This window comes from Rhea pennata, chromosome 10, assembly GCF_028389875.1.
Source record: "Rhea pennata isolate bPtePen1 chromosome 10, bPtePen1.pri, whole genome shotgun sequence".
NCBI classification, from domain to species: domain Eukaryota; kingdom Metazoa; phylum Chordata; class Aves; order Rheiformes; family Rheidae; genus Rhea; species Rhea pennata.
In genome coordinates, this window is record NC_084672.1 from 3465964 (window position 1) to 3484404 (window position 18441).

The 18441-nt window shown below is 52.7% G+C and overlaps 1 protein-coding gene across 1 annotated transcript in view; it reads left to right on the forward strand.

The window, feature by feature from the left end:
• The window catches only part of IGDCC3 (immunoglobulin superfamily DCC subclass member 3), an 87030-nt gene that overhangs the window by 60612 nt on the left and 7977 nt on the right, over positions 1-18441 (forward strand). Inside the window, exons 6-7 of the mRNA XM_062584001.1 lie at positions 2303-2461; positions 9192-9357. Of these exons, the coding sequence (XP_062439985.1) occupies positions 2303-2461; positions 9192-9357 (325 nt within the window). The remainder of the gene's footprint in view (positions 1-2302; positions 2462-9191; positions 9358-18441) is intronic.

Here is an 18441-nt window from a genome sequence, read left to right on the forward strand (position 1 = left end):
GACTGAGCACTGCAGAGAGAGGAGAACCAGCTGCGAAAGCAGAGGCTGTACTCCAGAGGCCGTTCCCGGCATTTTTTGGAAAGGGGGTGTCAAGCAAGAGGTGTATGGATTGATCTGGCACAGTAATCTTTTCCTGGCTGTTAGAGAGGGCCAAACTCCCCGAATCAAATGGCAGTTCCCCCGAGGTTTCTGGGCTCGGGGCACTTTCTTCTTTAGGGAAATAAAAGGTGCTCAGTTGACAGGCAACATTTCTTCAGATCATCACGCCTCTAATTAATAATTGGAGCTGCAGAGAGAATTGAGGATATATAGACAGTGATATTTGGACTGTGTGGAGTGCCTGCTGCAGGCTGGGTCTTTCATGCTTAAATTATGTAGCACGTCATAAATAATACAGGAAGCCTACTGATATTCTAGTCACATTTCTGTGATATTTCTTAAGGCAATGGTGTGATGAAGCATCCAGGTATGGCCGCTTTGCGTCTTTCACTAGTCCTGTCCCTTCCTCAAGAGAGAGATTTGATTTTTGCATCTATTGTAAATATGGACTTGCAAAAGGTCTAATTTAAAAGATGAAATCAAGTTCAATTTGAATTTAATTCAGACCTTCTTTACACTTCAGTTGAAATGGTGTTTGAAGGGAACGGTCCCTTCTTATTGCTCATTAAATGTGGGACAGGTTATGTTTTACTGTCCTTTTTATGACCGAGCCATTTACTGCAGCAGTGGCTCAGCCAGCTATGTGATCATTTAATGGCGTTGTTTTTCTCTGTCTAAAAGACCTGAGAATTTTTCTCTGCGGTGTAAATAATGAAGCGACCTGGTATTGCACACCTGGTGTGGCAAGGAAACCTTTAAAGTTAAAGATTCCTGAAAAACACTACAAAGAGCGTCACTGGAGATGTGTTTGAAAAACGGCTTCGTACTTTCAGTCCACTTTTTGCCAGCGTTTCCTTGCGAGCTGCTGTCATTCCTCTGAACCAAGAACCCTCACTCCTTTTAACTGCTCCTCCAGTAAAAAGACTCCCCCTGCCTTGCCCCCCTGCTCAGGCACCCTGACACATGCTAGGGCTGATTTAGAGCTGCATTTGTCAGACAATGTCCTAAAACACAAACCAGTGAAACAATAAAAAGCAATAGCCTGATACTAATGAAACACATTGTAATTAGAGCTGGCTGGGAATTTTCCAGTGAAATGGGCTTTGTTGGAAAAGGGCAAATTCCCTGATACCAAACTGTTTCTCAGAATCACAGAATGACACAATTGCAGAATGGTTGAGGTTGGAAGGGACCTCTGGAGATGATCTAATCCAACCCCCCTGCTCAAGCAGGGTCACCTAAAGCACGTTGCACAGGATTGCATCCAGGTGGGTTTTGAATTCCTCCAGAGAAGGAGACTCCACGGCCTCTCTGGGCAACCTGTTTCATGTACGTCCTTCAATTTTGAAGACCTTTTACTGAAGCCCAGGCAGTGTCTGCTGGAAACATTGCTGCTCTCCTGCTAGCCTGCCCTGGCCACGAGGGTCTAGGGGCCACAGGATGGAGGCAGTGTTTTCCAGCTGCCCTTCTGGGCTAAAGGAGATGGGCAGATCCAATCACCCAGCTCAGCAATTGGCTTCTTGGCTCTGGGCCAGGCTGTGTGTTCAGGGCTGAGGAATTGAAAATTCAGGGTTCTCGTGGTTTCAGAAATCAATGGGACGGATCCAGGGCATAAAAATGCATCAAGGGTTAGCAGAAAAAAAAAAGGTGTCTCTTCTGGCTCAGGAAATCCCCAAGTCATAAATTGCTGGTGACCGGGTGAGTGCGCTAGGGAGGTACCTCTGTAGGTTTGCTCCTCCTTTTCTTCCCAGACTATCTCTGTTGGAAAGAGGCTTTTGAGCTGGCTGAATCCTGGGTCTCGTCTTTGGCCAGTCTAATGTCCCTGTAGAGCCCGGGTAATGGCTCACAGAAGCTAATATGATTTCACTTGGTTTTATTGCTCTATTGAAAAGCATTCTGGGGGCTTCATTTTAATCTGACCACTTTGTTGAAAGCTTTCGGATGTGTGGTGGCACTTTGGATTTCCAAGCAGCGCAGAGTGTGACTGTGGGCACACACTTAACTGATGACCCTGGTTTTCTCTAGAGGGCAGGTCCACTAAGAGCACGAGTTAAAACCCATTGGCTTTGCTCAGCAAATCCCAATAAGAGAGCATGGTACCAGTCCATAAATGCTTAGATCTGTCCTCACCAAGGACAGTGTTTGGGAGAACCTTGCCCAAAGATCTAGCGCGTGACTCTCAGCCTCTTTCCCCTTCTTTCAGACGGCCGTCCCATTGGTGTGGAGGGGATCCAGGTGCTGGGGACAGGAAATCTCATGATCTCGGACGTCACTGTGCAGCATTCTGGCATCTACGTGTGCGCTGCGAACAAACCCGGCACTCGGGTGCGAAGGACTGCCCAGGGCAGGCTTGTTGTGCAAGGTGAGTGAAATCGGGGATTGCGGGCGTGGGGGGTGCCTACTTCACTGTGCCCTCCGTGGCTTCTTGATCCATCCCCTGGGCAATGTAGTGGGTTGATTTGGATAAATACTGACTGGGCTTCTCTGATGGTATCAGACAAAGTGTTTCTTTTCTTTTACTGTATGTACTGTGCTCAGGTGAGTACACGTCTCCGTATCCCATGCAGGTGAATAGCAGTCTCAGTATCATCCAACCAGGGCCTTTGGGAAATGAGTTGAAGTGCCCTCCCACCCCATCACAGACATTTGGGGTAGCAGACCCCAGTTGTTACTGGCTATCGTCCTCGTATGTCTCAGCAGATGTCCAATGTCCAAGGACCCTTGCTGAGTGAAGCACCCTTTGGGAGTTATCCACGAAATGCCCTCATTGCCATGCCTGGGGAATGCAGCCTGTTCCTCTTCTCCATAGCAACTCTCCTGAAATGCCACTTCTATAGGGTGATTCAACCCACAGCAGAGATCAGCACTCAAAAAACCAAACAAACCCCCTCCGCGTGCTCCAAGCGACCAGTCTCCATGGCGAGGGGAGCCCGGCAAGCATTTTAGCAGGCAAACCCAGCTGGCAGCACACTCTGAATGGCAGCAATCCGCCCCTGATTACAGGCACTCGCCTCCTCTTCAAACTAGTCCACTTAAAGCATCTCATGCTCTCATCAGCTCACTCATTAACTATTGACTGATGATATCCTGAATTTGAAATTATACACCTCTTGCTGGAGCGAGCTAATTGAACCTTTCATGCTGGTGACGGGGAAAGTGCCCTGCTTCAGCCCGGATGCTCACCTGCCAGGTCCCAGGAGTTGCTGGTGGCAGTTCAGCACTGCATCACCTCTGCGATGGCGGCAGTCCCAGGGCATTGGTATCCCCTTGTCTACCTTGCCTGGGGAGTAGTGGGGAATGATGCAGAAGGGGCCACTTGTGCAGGGCTGCTCCCTCCTCCTGAATCCCAGGTGCTGATCAGACGTGATGGGAGCTGAAAACTCAGAGTGTCTTTTGCTGTGGCATTTCTAGGTGAGCAATGCCATGAGGGAGCCTCCCAGTTGACTGGGAATGGTCACACCTACGAGTCTGCTGGTTAAGAAATGTCGCCTCAGGCATTAAGAACAACTTCACTGTACTGATACAAATGGTTTAGAGCTGCTGCAGGATGGTTTTGCACATGATGCGTATAGTAGAGGCTATTGAACCCACATGCAGAGCTGGTGTTGTCCAGCAGGCAGGCAGAGCCAAAGGAAGGTACTTGAAAAATCTGTTGATTTGTAAAAGCAGAGCTATTGCATACTGCTGACTGCACCTGTTAGCAACTGAATGGGAAGGAAAAGGGTGGCACAACTTCTCGTTGCTACAGATGAGCAGTTTTCAGTCTTCAGTCTCTCCAGAGTTTTGAACATCAGCTCCTGAACAGCTCTAGTGCTGGAGTTCATCTGGGATGGAATTACTGTGGGTTTTCACACCGCCTACCAAAATGAGGATTTGTTCTGAAAATTGTAATCAAAGGGCCATCAAAGCCACTGGCTATGCAAGGGGTGTGCTCTCACGTTCGGACAGTGGCGCAGGGAAGTGCGACGGGTGCATCCTCCGTGCAGCCCTTGCAGACGTGAGTCACGTTGCTCAGGAGCTCGGAGCCATCCCCACCTCTGTCGCCCACCATGAAGTGCTTTGTGTTCCTGAGAGGTGGCCCTTCCCCTGCGAAGCTAATGGCAGAACCTGGCCCAGCCGCTGGGCTTGTCTCATGTTTGCTCAGCCTCCCTTTGGCAGCAGCTTCTCCGTCGTCTGAATCTCATTTTGCCTGAATTTTCCAGTTGAGAGGTACAAATGATTGCCATCGAGGTTCGTCTGGGAAGGAAACACCCATAATGACTGACATGGAGGAGTGCGGGTTTTATCTTTGTCAAGACGTCAGTGATGCAAATTACATCTGTAAAAGGAATAAAAGCAAGGAAGAAGCGCTCAAAAGCCTGGCTGGAGAGGAAGTCAGCGTGGGGCCAGGAAAGCACGTGAGCCCTCAGAGCGGCCAGGCCAAGTACTTGCTGCCTTTATGCAGGGCCCTTTAAGTGCCCCAAATTAACTTGCCCTCTGCCTTTTGAAGGAGGCACACTTTACAGGGAAACCCAGGTGGAAAGGGCTACGTTTCCTTTTGCACGGCAAGGAGGCTGCGACCGAAGTCGCGTCCGCTCTCGTGCTCCGCTTGGTCCCATCTTGGCGGCTGCGCGGGCAGCGGTGGCCTGACGCGGGCTCGGCCTCTCCTTCGGCTCCTCGAACGCTGTCTTGTTGTCTCCCTGGGAATTCCTCCTCCCGCCGGAGGACAAAGCTTCGGTCCCCCTTTCCCTCCCTCCCTGCCCTCCCCTGGCCGTTTAGGCGCCTTTGATCTCTTTTGTAAGGTTCTCACACAAGAAAGTTTCCATTTTCTCTTAAAATCCCAGCGCAGTCATTTGAATATTGCTTTGTGCCGGGCTACGAATGAAAGTCTCACGGGGGGGGGGGGGGTGTTGAAGGGCCGAATGCCTTGCTGGCCGAAACGGGGGGTGTGCGTGTGTGGTGCAAGGGAAGAGCAGACTTCGTTGGAAAGGGGGGAAAAATATCAAAGCGCTTTCTCTCTACCTCCTGTGCAATCCTTTGTGCTTTATTATGTGTTTGGTGTCATAACAAACTGATGGGCTGTGAATGGCCAGATGGTCACCAGTGTTCTCCACTCCACGCTTCATTTCCTCCTGAAAGCTATGCAGAAAAATGAGATCCCATCTCATAAATGAGTGCCCATCTTAGGGACACGTTTCTGAAGGCTCTGGTGACAATGACTGCCTTGTTCGCGGTGCCTGCTGCTGCCAGAACCGGGCTGTGCTTCTTGGTCCAGCAGATCCAGCCACCGCTGCGTTGCCTGCCGTTTCTTCCACCGCCCTCGCTTGCCGAGTGAGCTGTTGCAAGCCTCGGACGCGGGGTTGAATTCATCAGCGGATGTGTTGTGCTTGCTGTGTTTTTGGCTTGGCTCCATGGGACTTGATTTGCCCTCAAGTTTAGCCATTGCATTCCTGGCCTAAGTCCGTGCTACCAGAACAGCTTCGGAAGCTGCTCTGGGGGCAGGTGCCCCCCACGGAGCAGTCCCCTGCCTGTCCACATGCTCATTTTTCTCCTGATGAAAAGTGGCCATGCAGGGACAAGCAGTTACTCAAGTCTTGTCCATCAAGAAGCTGGAATGAGCTGGGATTCCTAAGCCCTCCAAAGCTTCCTCCCAAGAGTATGTGGGGAGATGCAATGGAAAGACGTCCCACTCCTGAAGAGCTTGAACCTCGCTGGGACAAGCACGTCCTGATACACGTTGCCATCTGATGGGTGATGGACAGCCTCCGTGAAACCCCAGGAGTGGTCTCTGCTTGGTTCGCAGGGAGACATGCTCACAGTTCCCACATCTGGTCCTGCCAGTCCCACCAGTTACGCAGTTAAACGTCTGAGTGTCCTTTGTAGGCGACAGAGAGAAGCAGAGCGGGGAGCAGTTCTTCATCTTCAGTCTCCTGTCATCTGATGCTGAGCCTGACTGGCTCCCCTGACATCCTGCCTTCTCCTTTATGCTCTTGTTGCACGTTCTGGTAGCCTAATTTACGAGGGTTTGTTGTTTCCAGGTTATTCCTCCTTCTGCACCCTGGTGCTCTTGCCGTTGAGAGTTAACGACTGTTTTGTGCTTAAGTGCAAGGGGCAAGTTTTAGTTTGGCACTGATACCTCACGCGTCGGTGCTCCCCCTTCCTTAGGGCAGCCCCGGTGAGCTGCCGGACACCCGGGAGAACACCGGCACCTCCTAATTCAGACGGGTTTGGTTTCACATGTGCCACATCACAGACTCGTGCCAACGGCTGTGACTGGGCAGCGAAGCTGTTGCTGAAGAGATGGAGCCGGTCCAAGTCTCCTGTTACAGCAGCTCCGTAACATCACAGTATGTTACATGCAGCAAAACCTATTGAGGTACTCGGTTAACAGATCCGAGCGTTATTGCTTTTTGATACCGATGTCATGCCTTTAAATATTCACTAAACCCACGTGTTCTCCTCCCTGCCGTTACGTGCTGAATAATCAGGCCAGCGGCACCCCTGTGCTTCTCGAGCGAGGGCCGGAGCGCGTCTGCTCCTCCTCGCCAGGTCTGAACGTCAGCGCCGAACGTCTCCTCGCTCGGAGGGGAGCGCGGGAGCGGAGCGGGGCCGCGAGGAGCCCCGGGGGCCGCGGCGCCGACGCCGAGCCGGCGGCCGCAGCTGCACGATCGCTGCTGCCCCGCGTCGCGGGCGGCACCGCTCCCGTCGCTCCCTCTTGGCACGGGCTGATGCGGGCGGGTGCGGAGAGCAAGTGGTTCCAGAAGGGTTGCGCCGGCCGCCGCTTTCCGTGCTTAAAGAGTCTGCTCGTGCCGGAGCAAGCAGCAGGCTGCGGTTTGGGGCGAGGAGCCGAGCGGAGCGGCACGGTGTGTACGGAGGCGGCGGGGAGGAGCCGGGCGCCGGCCGGGCCACCCCTCGGCACCGCGATCTGCACCTGCGGGCGCTGCGGGCGCAGCTCGCGAGGCCGCGCGGAGGGCGGGAGGGTAATCGCTCTTGCAAAACCGCGGCAGCACAAAGCGAGGGGCGGGAGGGTGCGGAAAAGTCTTGCAAATCCGGTCTCTAAAGCGCTCTGCTCTCGCTGTACGCCACAAAGGCACCATTCACTGCGGGGAAGACTTCCCCCGCCCCGTACGCCCGTGCGTTCACCTTGCACTGAATTGCTCCTAAATTTTGATTTAATTTATGATTTAATTTGGTGCAGGGGGAAAATGTAGGAGGGAAGAAGAAGGAAAATGCATTGATTGGCACCCATGGGGAGGTTTAGCAGGAGGCTTTGGAAAAATGTGTCCGTTGTTAGGTTGCTGAGATCAGGTTCATTAGTAGACCTGGTCGCCAGCAGAAGTGGCCTGGCAATAAACTCTGCCAGCGGACACCCCTTGCCGCTGACAAAAGTCAGGCTGCCATGCTCCGCTTCCCTTGGATTGTTAAAAATAAAAGAGGGGGCTCCTGCGAGGAAGACGGGCTCTCCAGTGGGTTGCTGTGTCTTGCTGCTTGCAGGGCTTATAGTCGGTGTGACGTTGCTCTTCCGCGCCGGCTCCTTTCGTTGCTCTTTGGCCTCGTCGCAGCGGTAGCGGTGCCAGTCCCTTGCACGCGTGCGGCTGGGGAGGGGGCTTTAGTGCACCGCACTGCTGCAGCAAACGCTGAGCAGTTTTAGTTTTGGGTTTTTTTTTTGGGGGGGGGCACAAACCACAAAGCTCTGCTCTTGCGTAGCTGCTCCTGCTCGCTTCATGGGCACCCCTTTCTTGCCTGAGGTCGGCACGTTCTGCTGGAGCAGTTCATTCCCTTCTGCCGTCCCCGCGTCTCTCCTGGTGGCAGAGCGCACCTGCCCCTCGCTTGGAAAATGCCTGCTCGCCTCGCACTGGATAATCTTGCTTTTGTCGGAAAAATTTAACGCCAGCCATCCATTGCATGATGCTGGTTGGTAAATTCATTGCGGACTGATGCCTCTCGTCTGTTTGCCTTCATCGCGGCTGCCAGAGCTTCCACCTGATTTTAGGTCTCAGCAGCCACGGGGAGTGTATTTATCACTTTACCCTTTGAAGCGTAACTGCTTGTATAAACTCATCTATTTGGCAGTGTCTTTGAGGCCCTGCTCTCCATTGCCTAATATGCCGGTTTTATTCTGATAAATGATTTTAAATCTATTCTGAGCTACTGGAACAGGGAGAAATCACTTTCTGTTTAAAAATATTGCTGTTCAAGATTAAAACGCTTGGTTATGAGCAGCAGTTACAGGCACAGTGGAGTCTTCTCCCAGGCTCGGCAGGACCTCCAGCACCCATTGAGGGCACAGATGGTTCCCTGATCTGTTGCTGCTCGGAGGGTCTACAGTGAAGCTGATGTTTGCTGGAGGGGAAAAGCACCTGCAGAATTGCTATACACCTTTCTGTGCATATCTTTTCATTTGCAAGTGGTTTACTCGTGCCATACTGGCCCGTTGGGTCACTCTCGTGCTTCCATCAACTGTAGGCAAAACGTCAGAACTTCCCAGCCGCAAGTGCGGTAATTGCCACGTGCTCGCGGTAGCCTTCCTTCCTCTTCGTGCTGTCAATGATGTGCTGCTTTTTGCAAGCCAGCCTACCAGCGGGCTCCTTTCTGCCAGGATGACGGCTGTCCTGGCTGCACTGCTACGTGGGGTTATGCAGACTTCCCGTTTTATGCGTGTGCAAGCAGCCAGAGTTTGATGATCTGCTAGCCTTTCCCTCTTGCGGGGCAGGGAGCATTTTTAAATAACCTTGTCAGATACAGGGGTTTTTGCAGCATCAGGGTTACTTTCAGTGGGAGTGGTGAGGGGACTTGGACCCTCTTCCCATCCACCTGAACCCAAGGCTCCCGGTCCCCAGCTCTCCGTACAGCACAGCACGGAGCTGACCTGGTGCCTGCTATGGAGCCGTGAACGCCAGTGCACTGGGCAGCCAAACTGCATTGGTTACAGACAGGCCATCCAGACTGGTTTTCTACAGCCCGTACCCTGCATAGCCCTATGTCTGGCAGGTGCAGGGGCTTTCATTCCCCGTACTCCCAGGCAAGCAATGCTTACTGGGGATGAAGCTCTTCATGCTGGGGTAAAGTGGGATCCTCATGACTCTCCTCATCCTTCTCCTTTCTTCCTGCAGCCCCCGCGGAGTTCGTGCAGCATCCGCAGTCCATTTCCCGGCCCGTGGGGACGACTGCCATCTTCACATGTGTGGCCCAAGGGGAGCCCCCACCGCAGATCACTTGGCTGAAGAACGGGCAGATCCTGGAGACAAGCGACCACATTAAGCTTAAGAATAACAACAGGTAAATCCTTGCGCACAGGCCGTTGGTACTGCAGCATGGGCTGGAGGATGATCTGAAACTTGCAGCGGGGTTGTCCTGTGGCCCCGGTGTAAATCTGGGCTTACCCTGCTCAGAAGGCTGGGATGGTCTGCCTGGTGGCCTCTGGAAACGGCTGCCCCTGCAGGCATATTTTGTGTTATTTAGCTATCAACATGAGATCAAAATAGGCAAAGAGTAAGTTAGGTTCACACGGGCCTCAGCCTTTGCGTAGCTGGTTGATTTGTTGCAGATGTATGTGTTCATTTTTGGCCGGTTGGTGAAGGCTGGCGGGGAGCGCTGACCCTTGCCCCTTGGGCGGGCAGGAGCAGGCCATAGTCCTGTCCTTAGGTGCTTAAGGCCGAGTGGCACGAGCAGCGCAGAGCCACGCGGGGCCTGCTGCTCGCGTGCCTTGAAGAGCGACCGCCACAGAGCTAGCCCGGCGGACGAGGTGGGTTGCTGTCACGTGTCCCTCGGATGGTTTCCCAACTGATGAAGTGCTCCCTCGCCCTGCTTATGGAGGAGGCTAAATTAAAAGCCATTATTCTGAGCTATCTGGATGTCAGTGGGAAAGGGAGTGGGAAGAGACATCGGCTCTCTTTCTGCTCCAGCAAAGGGCAGCTCTGAAGATAGGAGCGTGCAGAAGCAGGTCTTGGGCTCCACACATCAAAGCACCGAGGCATTTGCTCCAGGCCCGCTGGCTTCAGTCTGTGGGTTTGCACTTAAGCACTTTGTGCTTTATTGTACCTGGACATCAGGATTAAGCTTTGACTGATGATGCTGGAGCCTAATAAAAATCGAGCCTCTGTCCTGACCCTCTTCTGGCTGTTTCTGAAAGGACCCAATGCTGTCCCTGCCGTCGGCAGGGAAGGATGCCGTACCGTGCTCACTCAGCGGCCGAGGAACCTCGCTTTAACCCGTGTATTTTGACCTACCTGTGTGTGTAAGTGCAAATACATTTGCTCCTGCTTGAGCAACTGTTTGCGTGGAAGCTGACTTTGACTAAACTTAAGCCTTTTATCTCACTGGGGAAGAGTGTTTTCTCTGAGTGCTAAATAACTGCATTTTCACGGTGAAGTAGGGGGATGTTTGTACTATGGAAATAATACGGTGGGATGCACTTAGTGTGAAAATTACAAGCTGGCAACATAGTTTCTATGGAAATAGCGTGGAACAATATACTGAAAAATAACAGTGCGTGTGCTGTAAATCTAAACTAGCAGTAGAGATTGGTACTCTGTGGTGCGATACAACTGTAACATGTATTAACAAATGAAACGCCGGAAAGCCGCTACCAGCTGTAGGGTCTGGTGCTTCGGCGTAGTCCGTCAGGGAGTGCTGTGCAGGTGCTGCGGCAGGTTCTTCCTGGGAGAGCCACGGTTTTGTCTTTCGGTGTTTCGTTATAATGCGGCTTTTCGTTTTCAGGTTTGGAGGTTGTTATGTGATGCGGCTTTGTTATGTGATGGAAGACTATGAGTTGCAATAAAACCTTCACAATTGGTGGAGGTTTTCTCCCAGCTGGAAGTTTTTAGGAAGCTTCGGGGAACTTTGTACGTGCGCGTGCAGCTGCTGCTTGTTCCAGGCTTGCGGTGTTATGGCTCGTTTTGTGGGTTGCTGCGGCATTTCTGCCCTTACAGTGTGAACGGACCAGACAGAAGAAGGGAAATTAGTGCCATCCCCTTTACTGACCAGGAAGCAGAGACGTAAGTGACCAAAGACTTTACAAGCAATTGTTAAACCCATGACAACACTCCCATGACGTTCAGAGCTGCATCTTTCCTGCATGCCTTGCCTGTAAAATCCTTCCTCTTCACTGCTCGAGGAAGGCAAAAGTCATGTCCCCAGCTGCGGTGAGGACTCCAGCCAGATCCCTGTCCCTGGAGCTGCGCTGCGTGTGCATGTTAACTGCAACTGGGCGAGCATCACTGTAATCGTTTTCTTGTGGCAATCGTTTAATGCAATTTAGCTTCAGTCTTTTTCATTGCAAGCTAAGTGATCAGATTACATTGCATCTGTCGCAGGCCGAGGGAGCTCGGCCAGTTACGGGGGCTCAGCTGACACGCGGCATCTTCTTAAGCTGCAGTAACACGATTGTAAATCTGAGCCCTAAGGCCATCATACTTGACAATGTTGAACTTTTGGCTTCCTTTGCAGTAGTTTTGGTCTAGCCTGACTCCCGACTTGAGGAAAGTGGCTGTTCCCAGCAATTTCCAAAGCTGTCAGTCTGAGAAATGCCCTTGCTGGTGCAGTGTGGCTAGGCGCACCCTGAAGTGGAGACAACAGATCAACGGCTGGTTTTCTCTGAGCTTTTCCAAGTTGTCCTTTGTTTCATTCTCTTGGGCATGACTAAATGCTGTAACCCGCTTTTAGTTGCAGGCCGAATCCATTTGTGATTATGCCTTGGATTTATCAGTCTATTGTGCTTGGAAAATATTTGTCCATATAAAGATGGATCTTGACTCTTCTAGCAGTGAAGCCACTAAAGTGTATTGTGAGCTTTTTAATTAGATTACATAGTTTCATAGAAAATTCATTTGAATTAAAAACTCTGCTTCATAGGGCAATGAAGGTCTGAAAGTCCCCAAAGGGATTTTTAGAAAAAAGAGTATATTGTCCCAAATCAGGTCGTGTGCTGATTGGTTGCAAAATATATCATTGCAAGCAAACTTGTGAACAACACAGCTAGAAGTGAGGTCCAGACCTGCAGAACACAGCGCCCTCGAGGTGCTGCGCTGCTCCCTCAAGCATTGCACGTGCAACCTCCGCTGGAGACATCGCTCCTGCGGGCAGCAGCGTAGCTGCCCGAAACCACAGCCGCTGGGAAAACGTGTCCGTCCAGTGCTTGCTTGGGCTTCACACCATTGCGGCACCGCGCTGCTGCGAAGGGCCCGTTGGTGCGTGAGTCGCCCCGTGCTGTCTTTCGGACGTGGTACCTGCAAACCCAAAGAGAGCAAACCCCCTGGAGGGGGACCTTCGCTGAGGACGGCAGGGATGGCTGCTTCAGGATCCACGGCGAGCCGGCTGTGGCTGCTCTCCGCGACACGCGATGGCCCCCGAGTCACGCGCCAGGCGATGTCCAGGCTTTTAGCCGAGCAGAATAAGCCTTGCAGGCCACGTCCGGTAAACACCTCTTCGCTTGGGGTTCTTCAGATGTGGCTTCTAATCACCTAACGTGCCGACGACTTCCGGGCACGCTAACATTAAAGAGCAGCCTTCTGCTGTGCCCTCTCCGGAGGTGGCTGTTACGTTTTGCAAATGCCAGCTGTGTGGGAACAAAATATCCAATCGATGATTAGCAAAAATCAAAAGCAGTTCTGGGATAGCGGGTAATCGTTAATGAAAAATGTATGAAGGCTCCGGCACAGGGAGTTCATAGGGAGTTGCGGGGTTTTCCGTTAAAAGCTCTGAATAAAAATTGCGGAAGGAGCCGACGATGGAGATGTCTTGCCATGCAACAACCGCTGTGTTGGGGATGGAGTCGGTAGCTGTTGGAGCGGAGCTGCATTGAACCACGCTCTCGGATGGAGAAGTTAGCGGAAAGTGGTGGAGGCTTTTTAACTTCAGTGGAGCCCTGCTCAAATCCGGCAGCCGCGGGCTCTGTCCCGTGCCGCGCCGGTCAGAGACAGCATTTCGCCTGTCTTGTTCCCGGGGTGATTTGGGTTTCTCACAACTGGCAGTACGTCGCTGTGCCGCGTCAAGCGTCGGTAGCGGCACTGGGTCCTGCGGAGCCGCGGCTGGACCGGCTCCCCCCCAGCCTGGCCCCCAAGCAGCCGTATCGCTGCAGGGAGAAGGGCTCGTTACTGGCCATGTTAATTGGGAGCTTGTGTGAAATCGGGCTTTTTAGGTTATTACTTCAGAATTTACAAGGAAGCACAAAATAGTACCCAAATTACTGCTCTGGAAGGTTTATTGCTTTTCCTTCTCCGACCCAATCAGGTGCAGGGGGGTAATTTTCAGCCTAGAAGTATATCACACCATGGGTTTTATATTGCTGTAATAGCAAGGAACAAAGGCCAACATCTTCAGAGAAGGCAGGCTCTAAATATTGATTTTCCTAGAAGATTTTATTTACAAAATGGTAATTAAGGGACTTCATTTGTTCCGCTGGAAAAAAGGCTTCGTTAGAACCTGGGCTCAGGTGGCGTTTGCTCTCCTCGGTGACCTTCTCTTATGAACTGTCTCCTTTTTAAATTCTTTGTCGCTGCCTGGCACTTGTTTTAGTGCCCCGTGAATGACTCGCGCTGGGGGCCATGTGTGCCTAAGGCTCATCAGAGAAAATATTCCTCTGTAAACAAACTTCAAGGCAACTCTGCCTTTCTCGCAAGTGTCTTTTTGCTTAATCTTAGTGCAGATACAGAGAGCAGGCTTCAGACAGGGACACGGCCGTGCTTGGGACAGAGCAGCCCTCTCCGTGTTGAAGCAAACTTACCATCATCTGCCACGTGCCGTTGCCACTTGCAGGACGGCGTTTTGCTGCAAAACCTACGTCGGCTGGGTGCAGGGAGACGCAAAGGAAGTTCGTGCATCCTACGTGGATGCAGGCCAGCTCCGTGAGCTGTGAACCCGCGTTCGTGCCAGGATGCGTGTGCCAGCTTCAGCCCAGCGCTGGGAGATGGCAGCTCTCCAGCTTCCGAAGAGCGTGAGTTTGTGTCTGGACCGGGGCTATCTGCGCCCTTGCGCACACCCTGCAAGCTCTTGAGTTCGGAGGGATATGGGACACCGTAAGAAAGGGCGCGCAAGCCTGCAGATTCTTTATGCAATGAGTTTGGACTGCTTTGGTGATTCTGAGGAAGGTACCATACAGCAAATTGTATTTCGGTTCCCAGAAGCGTGACAAATAAGTATGAGGAGGACTGGGATGTGAACCAGCTGCTCCTGATTTAAGAATAATTTATGGGTTTGACTTTGTTTGTAAGACACGTGGGAAGCCTGCGCGGTCTCCTAATTGCTTTGGCAGGAGCATCTCCGCCCGAGCGCGCAGCGCCCCGCTGCGCAGCGAGGCACCCGTGTGATCCAGGCTTCGCGGCCCGCGCAGGGATCCTGTGTCGGGATCACATGCCGCGTCCCACGAAAGGCATCCACAGCAGCCCCAGGGCAGCCGGCAGCGTCTCTCCTCGTGGGACTGTGATTATTTTGCTACCAGGCTACCCGTGTGGTTTTTCTCTGTGTGCTGCTCTGCTGCGTGACTCTTCAGGTGCATGGCTGATTCAGGGTTTTAAGTGTTTCTTAGCGCTGTTGCGTACGACAGAACCGATGTGCAGAGAGCTGTTGTCACGGAGGAGCCTTTGAGGCAGGGCTGAGCCCGTCGTGGGGCAGCCTGGGCTCAGCCCCGCCGCGCTGGGCTGCGTCGTTCGCTTTCCGGCACATGTCCTTCCTGCTGGGAAAAGCTACTGGGATTTTCCATCCAGCAGCTGAGAGCTCTCTCAGGTGTTTGCCTTGCCAGTCTAAGGATGAAACTAGGACCTACATGTTCCTCTACCCCCACTCTCCTAGCTCTCCAGAGAGGGTGCAAACGCGGGTGTTACGGAGCCTGTACGTGCAGCTCAGCATTTCGAGTTGCAGCGGGGCCGCGTTTGAAGTCGCGGCCGCACCTCTTGCAGTAAGTGCGATGCTGGTCGCAGCTTCCCTTCCTGCAGAAAAGGCACGGGCCCGCCGAAGCCCCGGCCGTCCGCCTGGAGCACCGTCCTGCCCCGGGGCCGCGAGGAGGAGCAGCGGGCGCCGGCGGGAGGGCGGCACAGCGCGCCGGAGCCGAGCGGGGCTCCCGGCCGGCGGGACGCAGCCTCTGCTAAATATAAATCGGTCTGGGCAGAAAGGGAGCGTCACTCGGCCCGAGGGAGCCCTGCACGGCGCGTACGGATTTCTGCGGCTATGGGGACGTGCTTCTGGGGCGGTTTGTGGCGTCCAGGCAAACCCGGGCGAGCCGGGTCCGCGGCTGGGCCGAGCGGGACGGCTGCTCCACGGCCTCCGCCCCCCGCGCCGGGTGCGGTGGAGTCGGCAAAGGGTTCAGGTGCGCGCAGAAGCGCGGCAGAGGCGTCTCCGCTCCCTTCCTGAGACCTGCGGCGCAGGCTGGGTCCGTTCAACCCCGCGTGGGTTTTGAGAGACTGGCAGAGAAGGAGAGAAAACCCACACTTTCACAAAATTAGCGTCTATAGGCTGCTCACCAGCCTCTCAGGTGCTCGGTTTCTGCTCCCTACCAGGATTTATAGGGACAGCAGAAAATCCGGTCATCCTGTTGACCTCGGTGCCTGCACGGCGTTGCGGGTAGCGCAGCCCCGAGGTGGTGGATAGCTGCAGCTCCTCCTGCATGGCACTTCCAGGCTGCAAATCCCCATGAGAATGAACTTCTGGAAGCCTGAGGAGCAGTTTCCAGCTACCTGCTCTCAGCAGGGTGGAGGAGGGAGTTGGCTGTTTCAATTCCGTCTGACTTGGCTGTGCATGGCAGCGTTACCAGCCGCCCGGGATCTTCCCAGAGGCAGCGGGGTTGCCCAGCACTCTGCCTCGCCCCGGGTCCCCGACAGCCCCGTGCTGCGAGAAGGCTCTTGCGCTAGGAGAGCTGGTCATGCAAGAGGTGCCCCCAGCCCTCCCAGGGAGGAGAGGCCTCCAGTGGTCCCAGGGTTGGGCTGCTCCCATCAGCGTGGGGGTCCTTGGGCCGCTTTCAGCCAGCCTTCCCTGTCCCCTGCGTCGTCCCCTCCTCGTGTTTTCAAAGTAAAGCAAAGAAGCTTTGAGGCGGTGGAGCCCCAGTGCTCCTCGTCCTTCCTGGGCTGCTTTGTCCGTGCTCGGGAAGCTTGGTGCCGCTGCCGAGTGGCGTGCCAGCCGGGGCTGGCTGCTCCGAGGTGCCCAGATGCACAGCGGCAGCGTGAAAATCATCCCTGCATTGACGGCGCGGGGGAAGCGGTGCTGCTCCTTTCACACATCTGCGTTGTGCAGAGCTGCAGATACAGCTCTCGGGCCGCATAATCCTGCTTTACACCATCTGGCCTCGCAGAAACCAGCCTTGTTGACACAGTAGAGCCACACGTTGGGTCTCCCCCCCCGCCATGCCCCTGGCTCTGGCTTTCTCCTTCCATTTAATCAGATACATTGAGCCTGTGGCTATGAGGGGAGCTTAGGGCCGATTCTCTAAAATCACCGTATCAGCTGAAACCATCACATTTGATATTCCATTTACAATGTTTCCAAGGAAACAATGGCACAGGACATCATAAATAGATGACTGTTAAACATTTGCTCACTCACCATGGCCCCAATAATTTGCAAGACAGAATAATGAATGTTAAATCAACAGCAATAATAAATTTTAATACAAGGCCAATATTTTGCTGCAATTAGAAGCAGTGTTCATTCTGACATACAGGCAGGCAGTGGCAGGTTATTTATCATTTCCACTTTCTATGTACAATTTTTCATTTACATACAGGGCAGCTTTGATTATGACTCTGGAAAAGCTGCAAAATGCCCCTTAGACCTGAAGAGGTGCTTGCAATTTACCCAAGTGCAGCCGAATCTGAATTCCGCTGAGAATTCACTCCAGGAGGAGGAAATAATTCACATTTTCCTGGAAACAAGCTATGGATTTGGTTAGATTTGGACCATTTTACAGAAAAACATCAGCCAAAAGGCACATGCAAACTTTGGCACTGGCCAAAGAGGTGATGCTGAAACCCAGAGACATTGTGGTCTCCTAAATTAGTTCAGGACAAACCAGAAGAGAATGTTTTCTAATTTCCAGTAATTCTGATTTTGTACATTGCAATGATACTAAAAACGTGAAATACCAGGATTGTCTTTGCCCATATTGGAAAGATTTCTAATGAGAAACGCTCTTCTCCTCTGCATGAGTCCCCCAGATACCCACTTCATGGCAGTTCTTCCCATTGCTGAACTGATGTAGCTCCTTTTAGGACAAATAGTTTGCCCTATAGCCTATCCGTTCGGCTAGTCCAACGCCTCATTCCTCAATTTGCAGTAAGGAGTCCAATTGCGCTTCCATTTACAGTGCCATCAAAACTGCCACTGTGTTTAGTTGGGTCAGTCTGGGCCCCTACTAGAAGTTTGTTTCTGCAAGTAGCCCCAAGATGCTGGGTTATATACACATCCTAACTGGCCTAAGGGTATTTTGAGCGCATTTTATCATAACCTTCCTGAGCTACTGCCTCAAGATAGGTAAAAACAACTCCAGCTTCAATGTTTTGCCTTCCACTTACTTACACTTACTCGATGCTACAAGTAGTGCAGTGAGCCCCACGAGCCCCAGGGTGATGCCCTGGTTTATTTGCAGGATCTGGTATCTGCTGGGTTGTCATAGATAGAGTCGCTTTATTCCAGGCTTGATTTCTGGGGAACCGTGCAAGCTCTGCAATGTGCTGAGCTTTCAGTGACGTGTCCCTGTTTGCAAACAAACGTTATTAAGGGAAGCTGTTTTGCATGCTGAATGGCAACGTAGGGCTAATGCGTTGCACATTTGTTCCTGAGTCGATATTTGCCGGTGTTGTTTTAAAGGTATCGGGCAGCTGCAATGCCTGCCTTGAGCCTGGGATTGCCCTGGTTGTGCATGGGTATTGCCAGAGTCATGCAGCTCGAAGGGGGCTTTTAGGCCAGCTCGCTGTGCATCCATGGAGTTTGGTCATCCCCGTGCCCATCAAGGGATGCTCTCGACCAAGGTAGCCAGAGACTGGCTTTATCTTCAGACTGAAAACAGCATCTGAGCCTGGTGCAGAGGCAGCTGGCAGCAGGCAGGAAGGACCCGTCTGACGGCTGCCATGGGAAAGCAGGCTTTGATGTGCTGGCGTCAGAAATATGCTCAGAGGCTTTTCGGACAAAACCTGTAACCTGCTTGTAAGCTTTGACTTTCAGCTGGCAGTGATCAGGTTTTTGAGAATACAAAGGCAGGCGCTGAGGCTGTAACCCTGCAGGATAAGTCAGCTAATCTGGATGTTACCCTAAGACCACTCTGATGTGCTATAAAACAACAATTACAGCATCGCCAGCGGGCTTTGTGGCTGCACTCGTTGGGACTTGGCACAGCAGCCACGTGCATCGCCTGCACGGGCTCGTTGCTGGTAGCTGTGC